General features: G+C 40.6%; 1 protein-coding gene across 1 annotated transcript in view; it reads right to left on the bottom strand.

Annotated features, from left to right (window-relative positions):
• Nucleotides 1-7,377: 7,377 nt before the first annotated feature.
• LOC127928911 (PHD finger protein 21B-like) overlaps nt 7,378-19,754 on the bottom strand; it is a 39,758-nt gene continuing 27,381 nt past the window's right edge. The window contains exons 6-8 of the mRNA XM_052516500.1: nt 13,235-13,347; nt 11,304-11,406; nt 7,378-8,658 (exon numbers count right to left, since the gene is read on the bottom strand). Of these exons, the coding sequence (XP_052372460.1) occupies nt 8,386-8,658; nt 11,304-11,406; nt 13,235-13,347 (489 nt within the window). The 3' untranslated portion in view covers nt 7,378-8,385. The remainder of the gene's footprint in view (nt 8,659-11,303; nt 11,407-13,234; nt 13,348-19,754) is intronic.

The following is a 19,754-nucleotide window of genomic DNA, read 5'->3' as shown; positions in this document are numbered from 1 at the left end:
GTAGGAACAGCAGAGGTCTATACTGCCCCCTACTGTAGGAACAGAGGTCTATACTGCCCCCTACTGTAGGAACAGCAGAGGTCTATACTGCCCCCTACTGTAGGAACAGCAGAGGTCTATACTGCCCCCTACTGTAGGAACAGTAGAGGTCTATACTGCCCCCTACTGTAGGAACAGTAGAGGTCTATACTGCCCCCTACTGTAGGAACAGTAGAGGTCTATACTGCCCCCTACTGTAGGAACAGTAGAGGTCTATACTGCCCCCTACTGTAGTAACAGAGGTCTATACTGCCCCCTACTGTAGGAACAGCAGAGGTCTATACTGCCCCCTACTGTAGGAACAGCAGAGGTCTATACTGCCCCCTACTGTAGGAACAGCAGAGGTCTATACTGCCCCCTACTGTAGGAACAGCAGAGGTCTATACTGCCCCCTACTGTAGGAACAGCAGAAGTCTATACTGCCCCCTACTGTAGGAACAGCAGAGGTCTATACTGCCCCCTACTGTAGTAACAACAGAGGTCTATACTGCCCCTACTGTAGGAACAGTAGAGGTCTATACTGCCCCCTACTGTAGGAACAGCAGTTGTCTATACTGCCCCTACTGTAGGAACAGAGGTCTATACTGCCCCCTACTGTAGTAACAGAGGTCTATACTGCCCCCTACTGTAGTAGCAGAGGTCTATACTGCCCCCTACTGTAGGAACAGCAGAGGTCTATACTGCCCCCTACTGTAGGAACAGTAGAGGTCTATACTGCCCCCTACTGTAGGAACAGCAGAGGTCTATACTGCCCCCTACTGTAGGAACAGCAGAGGTCTATACTGCCCCCTACTGTAGTAACAGAGGTCTATACTGCCCCCTACTGTAGTAGCAGAGGTCTATACTGCCCCCTACTGTAGGAACAGTAGAGGTCTATACTGCCCCCTACTGTAGGAACAGTAGAGGTCTATACTGCCCCCTACTGTAGTAACAGTAGAGGTCTATACTGCCCCCTACTGTAGGAACAGTAGAGGTCTATACTGCCCCCTACTGTAGTAACAGAGGTCTATACTGCCCCCTACTGTAGGAACAGCAGAGGTCTATACTGCCCCCTACTGTAGTAACAGTAGAGGTCTATACTGCCCCCTACTGTAGGAACAGCAGAGGTCTATACTGCCCCCTACTGTAGGAACAGCAGAGGTCTATACTGCCCCCTACTGTAGGAACAGCAGAGGTCTATACTGCCCCTACTGTAGGAACAGCAGAGGTCTATACTGCCCCTACTGTAGGAACAGCAGAGGTCTATACTGCCCCCTACTGTAGGAACAGCAGAGGTCTATACTGCCCCCTACTGTAGGAACAGAGGTCTATACTGCCCCCTACTGTAGGAACAGCAGAGGTCTATACTGCCCCCTACTGTAGTAGCAGAGGTCTATACTGCCCCCTACTGTAGTAGCAGAGGTCTATACTGCCCCCTACTGTAGGAACAGCAGAGGTCTATACTGCCCCCTACTGTAGTTACAGCAGAGGTCTATACTGCCCCCTACTGTAGGAACAGCAGAGGTCTATACTGCCCCCTACTGTAGTAACAGCAGAGGTCTATACTGCCCCCTACTGTAGGAACAGCAGAGGTCTATACGGCCCCCTACTGTAGTAACAGAGGTCTATACTGCCCCCTACTGTAGTAACAGAGGTCTATACTGCCCCCTACTGTAGTAGCAGAGGTCTATACTGCCCCCTACTGTAGGAACAGCAGAGGTCTATACTGCCCCCTACTGTAGTTACAGCAGAGGTCTATACTGCCCTCTACTGTAGTAACAGAGGTCTATACTGCCCCCTACTGTAGGAACAGCAGAGGTCTATACTGCCCCCTACTGTAGTAACAGCAGAGGTCTATACTGCCCCTACTGTAGGAACAGCAGAGGTCTATACGTTGTACTGTAGTAACAGAGGTCTATACTGCCCCTACTGTAGTAACAGAGGTCTATACTGCCCCCTACTGTAGTAACAGAGGTCTATACTGCCCCCTACTGTAGTAACAGTAGAGGTCTATACTGCCCCCTACTGTAGTAACAGCAGAGGTCTATACTGCCCCCTACTGTAGTAGCAGAGGTCTATACTGCCCCCTACTGTAGTAACAGCAGAGGTCTATACTGCCCCCTACTGTAGTAGCAGAGGTCTATACTGCCCCCTACTGTAGTAACAGAGGTCTATACTGCCCCCTACTGTAGGAACAGCAGAGGTCTATACTGCCCCCTACTGTAGGAACAGTAGAGGTCTATACTGCCCCCTACTGTAGGAACAGCACACACACACACACACACACACGTCAAAGGATCACGTTTCCACCCAGTGTGTTTTGTTCTTGAATTTTTATTTATTTAATGATTCCATTTTTCATAAGAACTTGGTAGAAAACAAAGTGAGACTACTCTTATTAACCATTTACCAATGTCCATCAATCAACTTTAAATCACCATCAAGATACAACTACATTGGCAATAGACGAACGCTTCCCTGTACACGCCATCCACTGAACAGCCCCCTTGTCATCAATGCCAATGGGAGAAAAAAAAAAACTACTTTAATAACAGCCAAACGACATTTCCATGTAAAAAAAAAAAAGAGTGTAGTCATCTCTCCTGTTTTTACCCTCTCCGTCCTCCTCGTGGCAAAACAACACATTGAACATTGCAAGCTCATTACTATGCATAATTGGCAAACAATATATTTTAAAAAACAGTCCCAATGTTTATTTTCTTATTTTTATTTGTTCATCGTTGATAAAAAGAATATAAAATAATAAAAAAAAGATGTATGTTTTTATCATTTGTTCAAAGGTTGTGTCTGAGTGTATTAAAATAGATGTGTATTTAAACACTGCACAGTTTCTCCCGATATTCTGGGTGATGTAGTCTGGGATACCTCTTGATGGGGATAATGGATGAAGGGCACACTGCGGAGGTGGTAGAAGCTGCTTCACTAAAAACCTCTGATCTGGAGTCATGTTATGTTATGTATTCTGTATTCTCCTAATGTTAAAGTTCGGGTTGAGCCTGATCCTAGATCTGTGTGGGGTTGAACTTCTACCTTGATGCAACGTGATGTGGCACCAGTCTTTCAGCCCCCTCTCTTGGGGATTTGATTCCCATCAGAGTGGTAGACCGTATGCTGTGCAGATGCTCGTCTCTGTCTGTCGTGATATTCCATGTTGGAAGAGGCAGAGCTCATGATATGTGTTGAATGTTGCACCAGACTAAGGAATGGTAAAGACCTATTAGAAAGAAAGAGAGACGGACGGACGGATCAGTAGACAGACAGACAGATAGATCAGTAGACAGACAGACAGATAGATCAGTAGACAGACAGACAGACAGATCAGTAGACAGACAGACAGACAGACAGACAGACAGACAGATCAGTAGACAGACAGACATATCAGTAGATAGACAGACAGATCAGTAGATAGACTGACAGATCAGTAGACAGACAGATCGATCAGTAGACAGACGGATCGATCAGTAGACAGACAGACAGATCAGTCGATATGTTAGTTAGTTGGTATGGATGTCCTCAGTGTGTTTTGAGGCTTGGTATGGATGTCCTCAGTGTGTTTTGAGGCTTGGTATGGATGTCCTCAGTGTGTTTTGAGGCTTGGTATGGATGACAGCTGGATCAGTCCTCTCTATAGTCCTAGCGCTGTCAACAACCTCCTGCCCAAAGTGTTCGACACTACATCATAGATTCCGGTCTCTGTGTAGAAAACAAGTATTGTATTCGATATGTATTGGTGGTCTCTTCTAATTATTGCATTTTCCTTCTCATTTGATCAGTTTGGTTCCAACACAAATACAGATTATAATATTGTTGTCCTCTCTTTAGAGTGATATATTATCTCTCGATTCCCATAGTTAGTTTTTTGTTCCTCAGTGTGTCATTTTAGAATAGAGGGATCCCACAACACAGCGTTGATTTGATCATCAGGAACCCCCCGTGATGAAGTCTAACGAGATCAACACTGAACTGTTGCAGAGTGATATGACAGTCCTCTCCCCCCTGTGACAGCAGGAAGTCTAACTAGAGATCAACACTGAGCTGTTGCAGAGTGATATGACAGTCCTCTTCCCCACCCCCTGTGACAGCAGGAAGTCTAACTAGAGATCAACACTGAGCTGTTGCAGAGTGATATGACAGTCCCCCCCCCTGTGACAGCAGGAAGTCAAACTAGAGATCAACACTGAGCTGTTGCAGAGTGATATGACAGTCCTCTTCCCCACCCCCTGTGACAGCAGGAAGTCTAACTAGAGATCAACACTGAGCTGTTGCAGAGTGATATAACAGTCCTCTTCCCTCTCCCCCCTGTGACAGCAGGAAGTCAAACTAGAGATCAACACTGAGCTGTTGCAGAGTGATATGACAGTCCTCTTCCCCACCCCCTGTGACAGCAGGAAGTCTAACTAGAGATCAACACTGAGCTGTTGCAGAGTGATATGACAGTCCCCCTGTGACAGCAGGAAGTCTAACTAGAGATCAACACTGAGCTGTTGCAGAGTGATATAACCGTCCTCTCCCCCTGTGACAGCAGGGAGTCTAACTAGAGATCAACACTGAGCTGTTGCAGAGTGATATGACAGTCCTCTTCCCCACCCCCCTGTGACAGCAGGAAGTCTAACTAGAGATCAACACTGAGCTGTGCAGAGTGATATAACAGTCCTCTTCCCTCTCCCCCTGTGACAGCAGGAAGTCAAACTAGAGATCAACACTGAGCTGTTGCAGAGTGATATGACAGTCCTCTTCCCCACCCCCTGTGACAGCAGGAAGTCAAACTAGAGATCAACACTGAGCTGTTGCAGAGTGATATGACAGTCCTCTTCCCCACCCCCTGTGACAGCAGGAAGTCCAACTAGAGATCAACACTGAGCTGTTGCAGAGTGATATAACAGTCCCCCCATTCACTGGTGTCTGACTGTTTATTAAACTATAGAATAAAGAAACCCTGGTTGGATTCTAGTTGTTCTCGAGGCAGTGTTCATTTTGTACCTTCTAGCAGACTAGAAAGCAGTTCATTTGTACCTATCTAACAGACTATAAACAGAACAATAGAAACAGTTGAAATCAGCAGGCTCTTCAAATGTCAAGTCATCATAATGAACATCATCTAGAGTTTTTTTTTTAAACAAATAGTGTGAAAACGACAAAATATATATTTTTTAAATATACAAAACCAGGCAGGGATAAAAAAAAGCATGCCAGACATATCTGATACGTACACAGGATGTCCCAGTACTAAATGTAATGGGGTTTTTTTGGCATATTTTTTTCTATAGTGGTGAAAAGAAAAGGATTTAAAATGGTTTGGATCTCACAGCTACAGGATGGTTGTTGTTGTTGTGAATCCGGTAACAGGAACATGGACTACTACAGGATGGTTCAAAATGGCCGCTTCTGAGTTGTTGTTGTTGTTGTTGTAGTAGATGTTGTTGTAGTAGATGTTGTTGTAGTAGATGTTGTTGTTGTTGTTGTAGTAGATGTTGTTGTTGTTGTTGTAGTAGATGTTGTTGTTGTTGTAGTAGATGTTGTTGTTGTTGTTGTTGTAGTAGATGTTGTTGTTGTTGTAGTAGATGTTGTTGTTGTTGTAGTAGATGTTGTTGTTGTTGTAGTAGATGTTGTTGTTGTTGTTGTAGTAGATGTTGTTGTTGTTGTTGTAGTAGATGTTGTTGTTGTTGTTGTAGTAGATGTTGTTGTTGTTGTAGTAGATGTTGTTGTTGTTGTTGTTGTTGTAGATGTTGTTGTTGTAGATGTTGTTGTTGTTGTAGTAGATGTTGTTGTTGTTGTAGTAGATGTTGTTGTTGTTGTAGTAGATGTTGTTGTTGTAGTAGATGTTGTTGTTGTTGTTGTAGTAGATGTTGTTGTTGTTGTTGTTGTAGTAGATGTTGTTGTTGTTGTAGTAGATGTTGTTGTTGTTGTTGTTGTTGTTGTTGTTGTTGTTGTAGATGTTGTTGTAGTAGATGTTGTTGTTGTTGTTGTTGTTGTAGTAGATGTTGTTGTTGTTGTTGTTGTAGTAGATGTTGTTGTTGTTGTTGTTGTAGTAGATGTTGTTGTTGTTGTAGTAGATGTTGTTGTTGTTGTAGTAGATGTTGTTGTTGTTGTAGTAGATGTTGTTGTTGTAGTAGATGTTGTTGTTGTTGTTGTAGTAGATGTTGTTGTTGTTGTTGTTGTAGTAGATGTTGTTGTTGTTGTTGTAGTAGATGTTGTTGTTGTTGTTGTAGATGTTGTTGTTGTTGTAGTAGATGTTGTTGTTGTTGTTGTTGTTGTAGTAGTTGTTGTTGTTGTTGTTGTAGTAGATGTTGTTGTTGTTGTTGTAGTAGATGTTGTTGTTGTTGTTGTTGTAGTAGATGTTGTTGTTGTTGTAGTAGATGTTGTTGTTGTTGTTGTTGTAGTAGATGTTGTTGTTGTTGTAGTAGATGTTGTTGTTGTTGTTGTAGTAGATGTTGTTGTTGTTGTTGTAGTAGATGTTGTTGTTGTTGTTGTAGTAGATGTTGTTGTTGTAGTAGATGTTGTTGTTGTTGTTGTTGTAGTAGATGTTGTTGTTGTTGTAGTAGATGTTGTTGTTGTTGTTGTAGTAGATGTTGTTGTTGTTGTTGTAGTAGATGTTGTTGTTGTTGTTGTAGTTGATGTTGTTGTTGTAGTAGATGTTGTTGTTGTTGTTGTAGTAGATGTTGTTGTTGTTGTTGTAGATGTTGTTGTTGTTGTAGTAGATGTTGTTGTTGTTGTAGTAGATGTTGTTGTTGTTGTAGTAGATGTTGTTGTTGTTGTTGTAGTAGATGTTGTTGTAGATGTTGTAGTTGTAGATGTTGTAGTTGTAGATGTTGTTGTTGTTGTAGTAGTAGATGTTGTTGTTGTTGTTGTAGTAGTGATGTTGTTGTTGTAGTAGATGTTGTTGTTGTTGTTGTAGTAGATGTTGTTGTTGTTGTTGTAGTAGTAGATGTAGTAGTTGTTGTTGTTGTTGTTGTTGTTGTTGTTGTTGTTGTTGTTGTTGTGAATCCGGTAACAGGAACATGGAGAAGGACCTGGGATAATTATACAACCTATATACAACGATAGATCCCTTCCATCAATACTCCTCAATACTCAAACTAAGTCATCAACAGCATGAAAATACTCAACTCTCCCCTAAGAAAGACTAAATTCTGTAGTCGTCTATAAATACTTTTTCTCTCTCTCTTTAAACTATATACTAATACTGAGAGAGAAAAAAAAATTGATTCTCTTGTTTTTTTGTTGTTGTTTTTGAAGGCTTGCATGTGCTTTTCTTCCGTACATACACAATGAAAACTTCTCTCCCTTTTCCCCCGTAATCACCTGATAATTATGGCAAAATGTTGTTCACTGTACTCTCATTTATAGCAGTCCTTTGTCCCCACTTCTTAATATCCATTGTTCATTTGTAACTAACTACGCTAGTGTTGTCTCTCTCTCTCTCTCTCTCTATATGCAGAACAAATATTATACCGGTTTATAAAATAAAAAAAAATCTAAAATATTTTTCGGCCACACAGAAAATACCTATTTGATTTTGCAGCACTGTGATCGAGCTTCTTTACAGTCAGAGTAAATACATTAAGGCCAGGAAACATTGATAATTACAATAATAAATACCACAAAAAAATAAAAAACTATAAATAAAATAAATCTCGTAAGCACTGTAGGTGTTGGGTTTAAAAAATACTTATCATGAAATGTAGTGAAAAGGAAGATGTGGTTTTTTTTTTGTGTGTTTCTCGTTCATCCCCCTCCAGCTCTTCAACCGTACGGTTCACTGATATTCAATGGTTTCAATGGAGTCTCTGACTTCTACTTCTTCTACTTCTTCTTAAAAAAAAACCCGCTGTCTTCAATGTCTCTGTGACAGGTGGCCACGTGGCATGGATACTTCGTCTAAGTCCCAAATGGCACCCTATTCCCTATGTAGTGCACTACTTTAGACCAAAGCCCTAATTCCCCCCTATATAGTGCACTACTATAGACCAGAACCCTATTCCCTATATAGTGCACTACTTTAGACCAGAGCCCTATTCCCTATATAGTGCACTACTATAAACCAGAGCCCTATTCCCTATATAGTGCACTACTTTAGACCAGAGCCCTATTTCCTATTTATTACACTACTTTAGACCAGAGCCCTATTCCCTATATAGTACACTACTATAGACAGAGCCCTATTCCCTATATAGTACACTACTTTAGACCAGAGCTCTGATGTCAAATGGACATGTATTTGAAACTTCCCCTATGGGTCTGTTTATTAAAAGTTCTACAGTATATAGGGAATAGAGTGCCATTTGTGGCGCAACCTTGGACTGTGAACTGTGGCCCCCTGATGGGCTGGGGTGGTACTCCTAGAGCTCAGACATTGCCCTGAGCCTGGCTCTGTGTCTGAGACTTCTGCTGCAGTAGCATAGACGGTCCAGCAGGGGGCACTGTGTGTGTGGCGGCGCCGGAGGGTTTGATCCAGGGCAGGGAGAGCAGGGACACTCCGGTGGTGGTGGCGGTGGCTGTCATGGTAACCTGGATCATCTGGTCTCTTTGGATCAGACGAATCAGAGCCTTGAGACGCTCCAGGGAGGACTGGGTGTCCCTCTGTTGACCAATCAGACGCTCCCGCACGCCCATCACCTTCTGCTGGGACAGAGACACAGGAACATAAACATGTGTAAGTACTGACGAAGACTTCTGACTAGTTAGTTAGCAGTCTGCTTCACTGTTGAGCTCCATCTGACTAGTTAGTAGCAGTCTGCTTCACTGTTGAGCTCCATCTGGCTAGTTAGTTAGCAGTCTGCTTCACTGTTGAGCTCCATCTGGCTAGTTAGTTAGCAGTCTGCTTCACTGTTGAGCTCCATCTGGCTAGTTAGTAGTAATATGCTTCACTGTTGAGCTCCATCTGACTAGTTAGTTAGCAGTCTGCTTCACTGTTGAGCTCCATCTGGCTAGTTAGTTAGCAGTCTGCTTCACTGTTGAGCTCCATCTGGCTAGTTAGTTAGCAGTCTGCTTCACTGTTGAGCTCCATCTGGCTAGTTAGTTAGCAGTCTGCTTCACTGTTGAGCTCCATCTGGCTAGTTAGTAGCAGTCTGCTTCACTGTTGAGCTCCATCTGACTAGTTAGTAGCAGTCTGCTTCACTGTTGAGCTCCATCTGGCTAGTTAGTAGCAGTCTGCTTCACTGTTGAGCTCCATCTGGCTAGTTAGTAGCAGTCTGCTTCACTGTTGAGCTCCATCTGACTAGTAGCAGTCTGCTTCACTGTTGAGCTCCATCTGGCTAGTTAGTTAGCAGTCTGCTTCACTGTTGAGCTCCATCTGACTAGTTAGTTAGCAGTCTGCTTCACTGTTGAGCTCCATCTGGCTAGTTAGTAGCAGTCTGCTTCACTGTTGAGCTCCATCTGGCTAGTTAGTTAGCAGTCTGCTTCACTGTTGAGCTCCATCTGGCTAGTTAGTAGCAGTCTGCTTCACTGTTGAGCTCCATCTGGCTAGTTAGTTAGCAGTCTGCTTCACTGTTGAGCTCCATCTGGCTAGTTAGTTAGCAGTCTGCTTCACTGTTGAGCTCCATCTGGCTAGTTAGTAGCAGTCTGCTTCACTGTTGAGCTCCATCTGGCTAGTTAGTAGCAGTCTGCTTCACTGTTGAGCTCCATCTGGCTAGTTAGTTAGCAGTCTGCTTCACTGTTGAGCTCCATCTGGCTAGTTAGTTAGCAGTCTGCTTCACTGTTGAGCTCCATCTGGCTAGTTAGTAGCAGTCTGCTTCACTGTTGAGCTCCATCTGGCTAGTTAGTTAGCAGTCTGCTTCACTGTTGAGCTCCATCTGGCTAGTTAGTAGTAATATGCTTCACTGTTGAGCTCCATCTGGCTAGTTAGTTAGCAGTCTGCTTCACTGTTGAGCTCCATCTGGCTAGTTAGTAGCAGTCTGCTTCACTGTTGAGCTCCTTCTGACTAGTTAGTTAGCAGTCTGCTTCACTGTTGAGCTCCATCTGACTAGTTAGTAGCAGTCTGCTTCACTGTTGAGCTCCATCTGACTAGTTAGTAGCAGTCTGCTTCACTGTTGAGCTCCATCTGGCTAGTTAGTAGCAGTCTGCTTCACTGTTGAGCTCCTTCTGGCTGGTTAGTAGCAGTCTGCTTCACTGTTGAGCTCCATCTGGCTAGTTAGTAGCAGTCTGCTTCACTGTTGAGCTCCATCTGACTAGTTAGTTAGCAGTCTGCTTCACTGTTGTGCTCCATCTGGCTAGTTAGTAGCAGTCTGCTTCACTGTTGAGCTCCTTCTGGCTAGTTAGTAGCAGTCTGCTTCACTGTTGAGCTCCATCTGGCTAGTTAGTAGCAGTCTGCTTCACTGTTGAGCTCCATCTGGCTAGTTAGTAGCAGTCTGCTTCACTGTTGAGCTCCATCTGGCTAGTTAATAGTAATATGCTTCACTGTTGAGCTCCATCTGGCTAGTTAGTTAGCAGTCTGCTTCACTGTTGAGCTCCATCTGACTAGTTAGTAGCAGTCTGCTTCACTGTTGTGCTCCATCTGGCTAGTTAGTAGCAGTCTGCTTCACTGTTGAGCTCCATCTGACTAGTTAGTTAGCAATCTGCTTCACTGTTGAGCTCCATCTGACTAGTTAGTTAGCAGTCTGCTTCACTGTTGAGCTCCTTCTGGCTAGTTAGTAGCAGTCTGCTTCACTGTTGATCTCCTTCTGGCTAGTTAGTTAGCAGTCTGCTTCACTGTTGAGCTCTTTCTGACTAGTTAGTTAGTAGTATGCTTCACTGTTGAACTCCATCTGACTAGTTAGTAGCAATATGCTTCGCTGAGCTCCATCTGACTAGTTAGTTAGCAATATGCTTCACTGTTGAGCTCCATCTGGCTAGTTAGTTAGCAGTCTGCTTCACTGTTGAGCTCCTTCCGTGAGGGACTTGCTGAGTTGCTGGTCCTGCTGTACTGTGTTGTGAGTGTGTCAGGGGTCAGAGGTCATACTGTGAGGGACTTGTTGGTCCTGCTGTACCGTGTTGTGAGTGTGTCAGGGGTCAGAAGTCATACTGTGAGGGACTTGTTGGTCCTACTGTGTTGTGAGTGTGTCAGGGGTCAGAAGTCATACTGTGAGGGACTTGTTGGTCCTGCTGTACCGTGTTGTGAGTGTGTCAGGGGTCAGAGGTCATACTGTGAGGGACTTGCTGAGTTGCTGGTCCTGCTGTACTGTGTTGTGAGTATGTCAAGGGGTCAGAGGTCATACCGTGAGGGACTTGCTGAGTTGCTGGTCCTGCTGTACTGTGTTGTGAGTATGTCAAGGGGTCAGAGGTCATACCGTGAGGGACTTGCTGAGTTGCTGGTCCTGTTCCTCCAGGTGAGCACACTCCTTCTTCAGCTCTACATTCCTCCTGAGTAGACTCCTCTTCTCCCCTCTCTCACTAAACACACAAATACACCTAGTATTAACACAGCATAACACACACACCTAGTATTAACACAGCATAACACACAATACACCTAGTATTAACACAGCATAACACACAATACACCTAGCATTAACACAGCATAACACACAATACACCTAGTATTAACACAGCATAACACACAATACACCTAGCATTAACACAGCATAACACACAATACACCTAGCATTAACACAGCATAACCTACAATACACCTAGCATTAACACAGCATAACACACAATACACCTAGCATTAACACAGCATAACACACAATACACCTAGTATTAACACAGCATAACACACAATACACCTAGCATTAACACAGCATAACACACAATACACCTAGTATTAACACAGCATAACACACAATACACCTAGCATTAACACAGCATAACACACAATACACCTAGTATTAACACAGCATAACACACAATACACCTAGCATTAACACAGCATAACCTACAATACACCTAGCATTAACACAGCATAACACACAATACACCTAGTATTAACACAGCATAACACACAATACACCTAGCATTAACACAGCATAACACACACACCTAGCATTAACACAGCATAACCTACAATACACCTAGCATTAACACAGCATAACACACAATACACCTAGCATTAACACAGCATAACACACAATACACCTAGCATTAACACAGCATAACACACAATACACCTAGCATTAACACAGCATAACCTACAATACACCTAGCATTAACACAGCATAACACACAATACACCTAGTATTAACACAGCATAACACACAATACACCTAGCATTAACACAGCATAACACACAATACACCTAGCATTAACACAGCATAACACACAATACACCTAGCATTAACACAGCATAACACACAATACACCTAGTATTAACACAGCATAACACACAATACACCTAGCATTAACACAGCATAACACACAATACACCTAGCATTAACACAGCATAACACACAATACACCTAGCATTAACACAGCATAACACACAATACACCTAGTATTAACACAGCATAACACACAATACACCTAGTATTAACACAGCATAACACACACACACACACACACACACACACACACACACACACACACACACACACACACACAACACACACACACCTAGTATTAACACAGCATAACACACACACCTAGCATTAACACAGCATAACACACAATACACCTAGTATTAACACAGCATAACACACAATACACCTAGTATTAACACAGCATAACACACACACCTAGCATTAACACAGCATAACACACAATACACCTAGTATTAACACAGTATAACCTACAATACACCTAGCATTAACACAGCATAACCTACAATACACCTAGCATTAACACAGCATAACACACAATACACCTAGCATTAACACAGCATAACACACAATACACCTAGTATTAACACAGCATAACCTACAATACACCTAGCATTAACACAGCATAACACACAATACACCTAGCATTAACACAGCATAACACACAATACACCTAGTATTAACACAGCATAACACACAATACACCTAGCATTAACACAGCATAACACACAATACACCTAGCATTAACACAGCATAACACACAATACACCTAGTATTAACACAGCATAACACACACACACACACACACACACACACACACACACACACACGCACACACACACACACACACACACACCTAGTATTAACACAGCATAACACACACACACACACACACACACACACACACCTAGTATTAACACAGCATAACACACACACACACCTAGCATTTACACAGCATAACACACATTGCAGGCCCAACAGCCACATGCGAGCCAAGTAAAGGAGTCTCACCCGTCTTGTGTGTCACATAGGACTGGACAAAGTTCTGTGGCCACGACATATTCTCTTTGTTCAGAACCTTCAGGAGGAAGGGAAATACAAGGTTGTAAAATGGAGGACGACACGAGGTTATAAAATGGAGTACGATACAAGGTTATAAAATGGAGGACGATACAAGGTTATAAAATGGAGGACGATACAAGGTTATAAAATGGAGTACGATACAAGGTTATAAAATGGAGGACGACACAAGGTTATAAAATGGAGGACGACACAAGGTTATAAAATGGAGGACGACACAAGGTTATAAAATGGAGGACGATACAAGGTTATAAAATGGAGGACGATACAAGCTTATAAAATGGAGTACGATAGAAGGTTATAAAATGGAGGACGACACAAGGTTATAAAATGGAGGACTGACACAAGGTTATAAAATGGAGGACGACACAAGGTTATAAAATGGAAGACATACAAGGTTATAAAATGGAGGACGACAAGGTTATAAAATGGAGGACGACACAAGGTTAAAAATGGAAGACGATACAAGGTTATAAAATGGAGGACGATACAAGGTTATAAAATGGAGGACGACACAAGGTTATAAAATGGAGGACGACACGAGGTTATAAAATGGAGGACGATACAAGGTTATAAAATGGAGGACGACACGAGGTTATAAAATGGAGGACGACACGAGGTTATAAAATGGAGGACGATACGAGGTTATAAAATGGAGGACGACACGAGGTTATAAAATGGAGGACGATACAAGGTTATAAAATGGAGGACGACACGAGGTTATAAAATGGAGGACGATACAAGGTTATAAAATGGAGGACGACACGAGGTTATAAAATGGAGGACGACACAAGGTTATAAAATGGAGGACGATACAAGGTTATAAAATGGAGGACGACACGAGGTTATAAAATGGAGGACGATACAAGGTTATAAAATGGAGGACGACACAAGGTTATAAAATGGAGGACGACACAAGGTTATAAAATGGAGGACGACACAAGGTTATAAAATGGAGGACGATACGAGGTTATAAAATGGAGGACGATACGAGGTTATAAAATGGAGGACGACACAAGGTTATAAAATGGAGGACGACACAAGGTTATAAAATGGAGGACGACACAAGGTTATAAAATGGAGGACGACACAAGGTTATAAAATGGAGGACGATACAAGGTTATAAAATGGAGGACGATACAAGGTTATAAAATGGAGGACGATACAAGGTTATAAAATGGAGGACGATACAAGGTTATAAAATGGAGGACGATACAAGGTTATAAAATGGAGGACGACACAAGGTTATAAAATGGAGGACGATGGAAACAGTTATCTTCCCTTCATCTAATACATTCAGTAGTGTTGTTATAGTCAGTAGATGTCATTCAGTAGTGTTGTTATAGTCAGATGTCATTCAGTAGTGTTGTTATAGTCAGATGTCATTCAGTAGTGTTGTTATAGTCAGTAGATGTCATTCAGTAGTGTTGTTATAGTCAGATGTCATTCAGTAGTGTTGTTGTAGTCAGATGTCATTCAGTAGTGTTGTTATAGTCAGATGTCATTCAGTAGTGTTGTTGTAGTCAGATGTCATTCAGTAGTGTTGTTATAGTCAGATGTCATTCAGTAGTGTTGTTATAGTCAGTAGATGTCATTCAGTAGTGTTGTTATAGTCAGATGTCATTCAGTAGTGTTGTTATAGTCAGATGTCATTCAGTAGTGTTGTTATAGTCAGATATCATTCAGTAGTGTTGTTATAGTCAGTAGATGTCATTCAGTAGTGTTGTTATAGTCAGATGTCATTCAGTAGTGTTGTTATAGTCAGATGTCATTCAGTAGTGTTGTTGTAGTCAGAGATGTCATTCAGTAGTGTTGTTATAGTCAGATGTCATTCAGTAGTGTTGTTATAGTCAGTAGATGTCATTCAGTAGTGTTGTTATAGTCAGATGTCATTCAGTAGTGTTGTTATAGTCAGATGTCATTCAGTAGTGTTGTTATAGTCAGATATCATTCAGTAGTGTTGTTATAGTCAGTAGATGTCATTCAGTAGTGTTGTTATAGTCAGATGTCATTCAGTAGTGTTGTTATAGTCAGATGTCATTCAGTAGTGTTGTTATAGTCAGTAGATGTCATTCAGTAGTGTTGTTATAGTCAGATGTCATTCAGTAGTGTTGTTATAGTCAGTAGATGTCATTCAGTAGTGTTGTTATAGTCAGATGTCATTCAGTAGTGTTGTTATAGTCAGATGTCATTCAGTAGTGTTGTTATAGCCAGATGTCATTCAGTAGTGTTGTTATAGTCAGATATCATTCAGTAGTGTTGTTATAGTCAGATGTCATTCAGTAGTGTTGTTATAGTCAGATGTCATTCAGTAGTGTTGTTATAGTCAGATGTCATTCAGTAGTGTTGTTATAGCCAGATGTCATTCAGTAGTGTTGTTATAGTCAGATGTCATTCAGTAGTGTTGTTATAGTCAGATGTCATTCAGTAGTGTTGTTATAGTCAGATGTCATTCAGTAGTGTTGTTATAGTCAGATGTCATTCAGTAGTGTTGTTGTAGTCAGATGTCATTCAGTAGTGTTGTTGTAGTCAGATGTCATTCAGTAGTGTTGTTATAGTCAGATGTCATTCAGTAGTGTTGTTATAGTCAGTAGATGTCATTCAGTAGTGTTGTTATAGTCAGATGTCATTCAGTAGTGTTGTTATAGTCAGATGTCCTTCAGTAGTGTTGTTATAGTCAGATGTCATTCAGTAGTGTTGTTATAGTCAGTAGATGTCATTCAGTAGTGTTGTTATAGTCAGTAGATGTCATTCAGTAGTGTTGTTATAGTCAGATGTCATTCAGTAGTGTTGTTATAGTCAGATGTCATTCAGTAGTGTTGTTATAGTCAGTAGATGTCATTCAGTAGTGTTGTTATAGTCAGTAGATGTCATTCAGTAGTGTTGTTATAGTCAGATGTCATTCAGTAGTGTTGTTATAGTCAGTAGATGTCATTCAGTAGTGTTGTTATAGTCAGATGTCATTCAGTAGTGTTGTTATAGTCAGATGTCATTCAGTAGTGTTGTTATAGTCAGTAGATGTCATTCAGTAGTGTTGTTATAGTCAGATGTCATTCAGTAGTGTTGTTATAGTCAGATGTCATTCAGTAGTGTTGTTATAGTCAGATGTCATTCAGTAGTGTTGTTATAGTCAGTAGATGTCATTCAGTAGTGTTGTTATAGTCAGTAGATGTCATTCAGTAGTGTTGTTATAGTCAGATGTCATTCAGTAGTGTTGTTATAGTCAGTAGATGTCATTCAGTAGTGTTGTTATAGTCAGATGTCATTCAGTAGTGTTGTTATAGTCAGTAGATGTCATTCAGTAGTGTTGTTATAGTCAGTAGATGTCATTCAGTAGTGTTGTTATAGTCAGATGTCATTCAGTAGTGTTGTTATAGTCAGATGTCATTCAGTAGTGTTGTTATAGTCAGATGTCATTCAGTAGTGTTGTTATAGTCAGATGTCATTCAGTAGTGTTGTTATAGTCAGATGTCATTCAGTAGTGTTGTTATAGTCAGTAGATGTCATTCAGTAGTGTTGTTATAGTCAGTAGATGTCATTCAGTAGTGTTGTTATAGTCAGATGTCATTCAGTAGTGTTGTTATAGTCAGATATCATTCAGTAGTGTTGTTATAGTCAGATGTCATTCAGTAGTGCTGTTATAGTCAGTAGATGTCATTCAGTAGTGTTGTTATAGTCAGATGTCATTCAGTAGTGTTGTTATAGTCAGATGTCATTCAGTAGTGTTGTTATAGTCAGATGTCATTCAGTAGTGTTGTTATAGTTAGATGTCATTCAGTAGTGTTGTTATAGTCAGATGTCATTCAGTAGTGTTGTTATAGTCAGATGTCATTCAGTAGTGTTGTTATAGTCAGATGTCATTCAGTAGTGTTGTTATAGTCAGTATATGTCATTCAGCAGTGTTGTTATAGTCAATAGATGTCATGTCATTCAGTAGTGTTGCTATAGTCAGATGTCATTCAGTAGTGTTGTTATAGTCAGATGTCATTCAGTAGTGTTGTTATAGTCAGATGTCATTCAGTAGTGTTGTTATAGTCAGAGATGTCATTCAGTAGTGTTGTTATAGTCAGATGTCATTCAGTAGTGTTGTTATAGTCAGATGTCATTCAGTAGTGTTGTTATAGTCAGATGTCATTCAGTAGTGTTGTTATAGTCAGATGTCATTCAGTAGTGTTGTTATAGTCAGATGTCATTCAGTAGTGTTGTTATATTCAGTAGATGTCATTCAGTAGTGTTGTTATAGTCAGATGTCATTCAGTAGTGTTGTTATAGTCAGATGTCATTCAGTAGTGTTGTTATAGTCAGTAGATGTCATTCAGTAGTGTTGTTATAGTCAGATGTCATTCAGTAGTGTTGTTATAGTCAGATGTCATTCAGTAGTGTTGTTATAGTCAGATGTCATTCAGTAGTGTTGTTATAGCCAGATGTCATTCAGTAGTGTTGTTATAGTCAGTAGATGTCATTCAGTAGTGTTGTTATAGTCAGTAGATGTCATTCAGTAGTGTTGTTATAGTCAGTAGATGTCATTCAGTAGTGTTGTTATAGTCAGATGTCATTCAGTAGTGTTGTTATAGTCAGTAGATGTCATTCAGTAGTGTTGTTATAGTCAGATGTCATTCAGTAGTGCTGTTATAGTCAGTAGATGTCATTCAGTAGTGTTGTTATAGTCAGATGTCATTCAGTAGTGATGTTATAGTCAGATGTCATTCAGTAGTGTTGTTATAGTCAGTAGATGTCATTCAGTAGTGTTGTTATAGTCAGATGTCATTCAGTAGTGTTGTTATAGTCAGTAGATGTCATTCAGTAGTGTTGTTATAGTCAGATGTCATTCAGTAGTGTTGTTATAGTCAGTAGATGTCATTCAGTAGTGTTGTTATAGTCAGTAGATGTCATTCAGTAGTGTTGTTATAGTCAGATGTCATTCAGTAGTGTTGTTATAGTGAGATGTCATTCAGTAGTGTTGTTATAGTCAGTAGATGTCATTCAGTAGTGTTGTTATAGTCAGATGTCATTCAGTAGTGTTGTTATAGTGAGATGTCATTCAGTAGTGTTGTTATAGTCAGTAGATGTCATTCAGTAGTGTTGTTATAGTCAGATGTCATTCAGTAGTGTTGTTATAGTCAGATGTCATTCAGTAGTGTTGTTATAGTCAGATGTCATTCAGTAGTGTTGTTATAGTCAGTAGATGTCATTCAGTAGTGTTGTTATAGCCAGATGTCATTCAGTAGTGTTGTTATAGTCAGTAGATGTCATTCAGTAGTGTTGTTGTAGTCAGATGTCATTCAGTAGTGTTGTTATAGTCAGATGTCATTCAGTAGTGTTGTTATAGTCAGATGTCATTCAGTAGTGTTGTTATAGTCAGATGTCATTCAGTAGTGTTGTTATAGTCAGTAGATGTCATTCAGTAGTGTTGTTATAGTCAGATGTCATTCAGTAGTGTTGTTATAGTCAGATATCATTCAGTAGTGTTGTTATAGTCAGATGTCATTCAGTAGTGTTGTTATAGTCAGATGTCATTCAGTAGTGTTGTTGTAGTCAGATGTCATTCAGTAGTGTTGTTATAGTCAGTAGATGTCATTCAGTAGTGTTGTTATAGTCAGATGTCATTCAGTAGTGTTGTTATAGTCAGATGTCATTCAGTAGTGTTGTTATAGTCAGATGTCATTCAGTAGTGTTGTTATAGTCAGTAGATGTCATTCAGTAGTGTTGTTGTAGTAGATGTCATTCAGTAGTGTTGTTATAGTCAGATGTCATTCAGTAGTGTTGTTATAGTCAGATGTCATTCAGTAGTGTTGTTATAGTCAGATGTCATTCAGTAGTGTTGTTATAGTCAGTAGATGTCATTCAGTAGTGTTGTTATAGTCAGATGTCATTCAGTAGTGTTGTTATAGTCAGTAGATGTCATTCAGTAGTGTTGTTATAGTCAGATGTCATTCAGTAGTGTTGTTATAGTCAGATGTCATTCAGTAGTGTTGTTATAGTCAGATGTCATTCAGTAGTGTTGTTATAGTCAGTAGATGTCATTCAGTAGTGTTGTTATAGTCAGATGTCATTCAGTAGTGTTGTTATAGTCAGATGTCATTCAGTAGTGTTGTTATAGTCAGATGTCATTCAGTAGTGTTGTTATAGTCAGATGTCATTCAGTAGTGTTGTTATAGTCAGATGTCATTCAGTAGTGTTGTTATAGTCAGTAGATGTCATTCAGTAGTGTTGTTATAGTCAGATGTCATTCAGTAGTGTTGTTATAGTCAGATGTCATTCAGTAGTGTTGTTATAGTCAGATGTCATTCAGTAGTGTTGTTATAGTGAGATGTCATTCAGTAGTGTTGTTATAGTCAGATGTCATTCAGTAGTGTTGTTATAGTCAGATGTCATTCAGTAGTGTTGTTATAGTCAGATGTCATT

This window comes from Oncorhynchus keta, unplaced genomic scaffold, assembly GCF_023373465.1.
Source record: "Oncorhynchus keta strain PuntledgeMale-10-30-2019 unplaced genomic scaffold, Oket_V2 Un_scaffold_4875_pilon_pilon, whole genome shotgun sequence".
Taxonomy (NCBI): domain Eukaryota; kingdom Metazoa; phylum Chordata; class Actinopteri; order Salmoniformes; family Salmonidae; genus Oncorhynchus; species Oncorhynchus keta.
Note: the sequence above shows the minus strand (reverse complement) of the source record. Positions and strands in the feature narration are given on the sequence as shown.